Source organism: Vipera ursinii (genome assembly GCF_947247035.1).
Source record: "Vipera ursinii genome assembly, chromosome: 3".
NCBI classification, from domain to species: Eukaryota; Metazoa; Chordata; class Lepidosauria; order Squamata; family Viperidae; genus Vipera; species Vipera ursinii.
Window position 1 is genome coordinate 137,870,218 of NC_139516.1, and position 5,721 is coordinate 137,875,938.

The 5,721-nt window shown below is 39.7% G+C and overlaps 1 protein-coding gene across 1 annotated transcript; it reads left to right on the forward strand.

The window, feature by feature from the left end:
* The first annotated feature begins 1,507 nt into the window (after nucleotides 1-1,507).
* Nucleotides 1,508-3,193, forward strand: LOC310639029 (GTPase KRas-like). The gene has a single exon (XM_083360391.1). It carries the CDS (start codon nucleotides 1,619-1,621, stop codon nucleotides 2,177-2,179), a length of 561 nt encoding a protein of 186 aa, XP_083216517.1. The 5' UTR covers nucleotides 1,508-1,618; the 3' UTR covers nucleotides 2,180-3,193.
* Nucleotides 3,194-5,721: the final 2,528 nt, after the last annotated feature.

Sequence of the window (5,721 nt, forward strand, 5' to 3'; positions counted from 1 at the left end):
TAAACAGCAGGAAAATTCCAAGGACTAGAAAATCAGAGTCAAACTCACCTTTACTTTGTTTTTCAAGTTATCTAAAGAGTGGGACAGGGATAAAGATGAAGATAATTAACAAAGCTGATTCAGAAGGCCCTTCAAACTGTTACTCATTCCCTGATTACTTCTGAATTGGATATTGCAATATGTTCTACATGCCCTTGAAGAATACTTGGAAGCTACAGATAACAGAATAAGAGAGCTGGAAGAGACTTTGGAGGTCTTCTAGCTCAACCCCCTGCTCAATCAGGAGACCCTAGACCATTTCAAATAAATAGTTGTCCAAACTCTTCTTAAATACCTCCAGCAATGGTTCAAAATGCAGCAATGTGATAATAGAATAGAATAGAATAGAATAGAATAGAATAGAATAGAATAGAATAGAATAGAATAGAATAGAATAGAATAGAATAGAATAGAATAGAATAGAATAGAATAGAATAGAATTGGAAGGGACCTTGGAGGTCTTTTAGTCCAACCCCCTGGTTAGCCAGGAAACTCTTTACCATTTCAGACAAATGGTTGTCCAATGTTTTTTTTTTTTTAAAAAAAAAAAAAACTTCCAGTGTTGGAACATTCACAACTTCTGGAGGCAACCCATTCGACTACTTAATTGTTCTAACTGTCAGAAAATGTATTAGTTCTAGGTTGCTTCTCTCCTTGATTAGTTTCCATCCATTGCTTCTTGTCCTGCCTTCAGGTGCTTTGGAGGATAGCCTGTCTTCTTCTTCTTTGTGGCAACCCTTGAGATATTGGAACACTGCTATCATGTTACCCCCAGTCCTTTTCATTAATGGACACCTGTTGGGGTGCCCATGTGTCACCATTGATATGCAAGGTGCATTAGCTGCCAGTTGGCTTCCAAATGCAATTCAAGGTGCTCATATATAGCTTGGACACTGAAGGGACCACTTGTCTCCAATTCTTTCTGCCTCCCCTGTATGTTCCAGCAGAGTAGGTGCACTCCAGGTCCCCTCCATTAAACATTGCAGTCTTGTGGGACAAGAACCTTGCCTTCTATGTTGCAGCCCCCATCCTATGCAACAGCATACCCCCAATGATAAGGATTGTGCCCTCCCTCCTGAGTTTCCTAAAAGCTTTCAAAACCTAACTTTGGTCGCAGGTCGGGGGTTTAATGTTTCTTATTTGTCCAATGGTTTTGATTTTGTTTTGTTGATTTTATTGTCTATTAGATTTTTGTCTGGGTTGCTTGTTTAATGTTTTTAGCTGATGTTATGTTTTCTCTAGTTTTGTATGCTGCCCAGAGTCCTATGAGTTGGGTGGCCAATAGATTTAAATAAATAGTAACAATAACAGGAAGTCCTAGCTATGCCCATCAGTGCTAGTGATTTCCTTTGCTGTCACTTACCTGATACTAAGAAGAAAAATAATATGGTTCAGCCAAACTTTATGTAAGGATCGATTGTATTTCAATTAACCTCTATAATGACAAATGCTAGCGAGGCCCTGGCCTTGGAGAAGGAGGCCGCCCGACACCGCTAGCCCCTCTGCCCCCATGGGGGGTGCCTGAGCGCGGCTTTCCTTCCCCTTTTGACAGGTTGGTTTGTTCTGGAGCCCAGCAGAAATGACGGAATATAAGCTGGTAGTTGGGGGTGCTGGTGGCGTTGGAAAGAGTGCATTAACCATACAGTTAATCCAGAATCATTTTGTGGATGAATATGATCCCACTATAGAGGATTCCTACCGGAAGCAGGTGGTTATCGATGGAGAGACATGCCTTTTAGATATCCTGGACACAGCTGGACAAGAAGAATACAGTGCCATGCGTGATCAGTACATGAGGACAGGAGAAGGCTTCCTGTGTGTCTTTGCTATCAACAATACAAAGTCTTTTGAAGATGTTCACCACTATAGGGAACAGATCAATCGTGTGAAGGATTCTGATGATGTTCCCATGGTCCTTGTTGGCAAAAAGTGTGACCTGCCTTCTCGAACAGTGGATACGAAACAAGCTCAGGAGCTTGCAAGAAGCTACGGAATCCCCTTTGTAGAGACTTCAGCCAAAACCAGACAGGGAGTGGAAGATGCCTTCTATACTCTGGTGCGGGAAATTCGAAAGCACAAAGAAAAGATCAGCAATGGACGCAAGAAGAAATCTTCTAAAAGGAAGTGTATTATCCTCTAAAAGAGAGACATTGTTGCACTGCTGGAAGTGTGGGGGAAAAAAGCCTTTGAGTTTGGGTATTTTCCCAGCCTGCAAGATAAATTCTGATGGCCTTGTCCCCTCATCCTTTTCAGTTGGAAGGCAAAGGTGGTGGTGTTCTTAAAATGTCTTTTTTTTTGCTACTTTTAAAATTTGGACCTCACAACCAATATTAATAACCACATTTGATAGTCTTGTTGCTTCTCTGCAGATTCAAAAAAAAAATCCTTAGGATAATAAGGATTACTCCATAAAATCATCTGGTGTAACCTGATCCCAGAAACTAAATTGAAGGAACAGGAAGGCAGTGTTTCATCAGAGTATTACCTAGTGGTCTTTCTCATTGTAGCATTTTTTTTTACTTTGGTTCTTTGCAAGATTGAAGAAAAAGTCAAATAGATGTGATGTCACCTTTTTTGCTACCTGGAGAACAAATAAGACTGTTTGAAGGTGGCAAGAAATACCAACTGCAAGAATGTGGAACGTGAAACCCTGACTTGTTTCAGCCCTCTGTTGTTAAAATAGATGGTGCTCAGCTTTTCTGGATGGTTTAAGTTCAATATTTAATTTTTTGTCTCTTCCTAATTTCCATTGGACTTTTTTTGTGTAATTTCTGGGCAAAATTTCCTGTGCTCTCTAAACTGAACCAGAAACGATGATACATCAACAGTGTGAAAGAGAAGTAGGACTATTTGGGTAATGTAAGAAACTTTCTTTCCAAATGTAGTGAAATATGATTGTTGTTTGAAAATTAACTCTGAAGATGATTGAATGCTGGCACTGTGAAACATCCTAACTATAATCTTACCACTCTTGTTCCCTTCACTTAATAGGTATTCATGTTTTGGGGAATATGGTAATGTTTACACATCTTAGAAAACAGAAAAGAAGAATGTGATCCGAAGATCTCTTTTATCACTTTGTACCTTTTAATCATCTGAATATTTTGTCTAATCCCTGGGAGTAGGAAGTGTAGGTACTTAAAGATTGGCAGTGAGACAAATGCTAGCAGACTTTCATCTACTTTTATAAGACAGATTTCAGGTTTGATCATCTGTGGGTCATAATAGCATCATTCTCCATAAAGAACCTTTGCCCATTTGAAGTTTTATTGGTGCAATACAAAAATTTCCAGTCTGAGTAAATGATGTGGTATTGCACTTCTTTGAGAGATTCTGTTTTCAACATACATGGTAAGCTTGAGGGACAAATTCTAAAGCATATTTGTTTTGGCCTTTGCTGTTGGGGGGAGCACTTTTTATTTTCCAGAAGCCAAAGGCAGCTAGTACAGTATTCGTGCATATGGTACATACATGAATGGAGGCAAAGTTAACAGGTGCCCCAACACTTTTCGCTCAGATGCAGAAATGACGGAGACTGGAAAGTTCATCTGCTTGCAAATGGGGTGGTTGGAAATGGAGAAAAGGTGTCAGTTTTTCAACTGCTCCATTTGTAAGCAGACAAATGTTCCAGTCTCGCTCTGGGTAAAAAGTGCACAACCCATCCAGATCACTTTCCTCCCCCCTCAGCTCTGCTTCTGTACCAAACTTACTGTGCTGCTCCAAGGAGCCGGTAGGCTGCAGCTGCTGCCAGACACCATCAGCCCCCATGCACTCGCCGCCACTTGTGCTTGCCAAGCCCACCCCTCAATCTTATTTTGGGGGTAGGGCTTATATTCTATAATCCCTATATCAGGCTAGGGATTATTTTGAGGGTGGGTCTTATTTTGGGGAAAACATAGTATTTGCTGTGAGTACAATTTTTTGCATGATTATTACATTCTGATTGAAGACTTCTCACCTTCACAATTTGTTAAAATTTAAAAAAAAATCCTAGGTCAGGGCTAAATAATGTAGTGCCTTTTGGATGTCAGTTCCTATCAGCTCCAAACAGCATGGCCTTTGGCAAAGGATTATGGGGCTTTAGGACAAAACATCTAGAGACTACTGTGATTCTGTCATCTGGTCTTGGAAATTGTGACACTGATGAAGCTTTGGTAGATGCTTGAGTTTCAGCCTGGAAGCAAACCTTGATTTTGCTTTAGAGGAACAGAATTCTTTCACGCTTCCCTAGATATTTGCAGCAAATTAGAAGACCGACTTCTCATTCAAGGTTAATTACTATATAAAATTTATATAGAGTGTGTGGCAATATGTTTTGATTTGTGGGGCACTTGATGTAAACAGCCCTTTAAATGCTGAATGCCTTCGTTTCATAGCAATTTGGAACATCATTGAATATATTTTCTCTCTCTTTTAGTTCAGAATCTGGCTTTATAATTTATTCTTTAGGCTGCTAGTTATGGCCCCATATTCTGAGAATAAAATATCAAAGGAAACCATTCACTTAGATCTTCCATGCACGTGCTGTGATGAGCATACAACAGAGACATGAAAGGCAAACACTCTCCTCTTTTCTTCACTTTCCCAATTCTCCTCTTCTTTTTAATGAAAGCTGTACAAGGAGGATTGTAGTAACTATCACTTGGACAGATTATAAATGCTTAAAGGTGCAAATGAATGAATAAGAAGTATTAACAGTGATAAGCAAAGTTCACAAGGGATGTCTGAACAATTTCATTTGTCATGAATGAGCCAGCTATGTATGACTCCCAGATATTGTGAGGAAAACAAAAGTAAAACAGTTCTATGTCACAGAATTTAGAGCGAGAAAATTTTTGAAAATCTGCAGGATTTGCGGAGGTGAGGTGGCAAAGCCACAATGATGGATACAATTGTGATTTGTTTACCTTTTGCACGTGGCTACAGCAGCACATCATATCCATTTCTCCTGAATGTGTGCTACTGATTTTTGTTTAACCACATTTTTTCATAAATTCAATAACTTCATACAATGTTATTGGAGAAAGAGTCTAATGTTCTAGAATAGGAAGGCAATGGACAATTGTATTTATAATTCTTTTAGTGGTGTTTTCTCCACTATTATGACAAGTGTAAACATTCTCTCTTACATCTAGGATGCAAATATCCAGACAACCACAAGCTGGCAGAAAAGAGGTTTTTCTATATCTCTTTGCTATCATCAGGTAGTTGGTGGAATTTTTGCAGCCTAGATTTGATAGCTCTGTTGATCACACATCTAACTGGTCTTTCTGTCATAGACATTTTAAAGCATGGAGACAGGTAGAATACGATAAATATGGAAATTTATGGTTGATAGCAGCCTCACTTTAGTTAAACTGGATAGGCTATTTAACATCAGGAAGTTACTTTCTCTAACCTAGGGTATGTATCTCATAAATGAAATGGACTTTAGTCTTTCTCTTGAGCAGGGGAGTATCTACAGAAAGCTTGAAAGTAATCATGGAGGTGACTTCTGCTGAAAAAATAAGAGATAAATATAAAAGCTTACACATTCAGAACAACCATCTAAACCAGACATGTCAAACACAAGGCCCGGGGGCCGGATCCGGCCCGCAAAGTGGTTTCATGTGGCCCGCGAAGCCATCCTGGAAACAGTGAGGGAATGGCCTCCACTGCCTTGGCGACCCTCCTCCTGCCAGA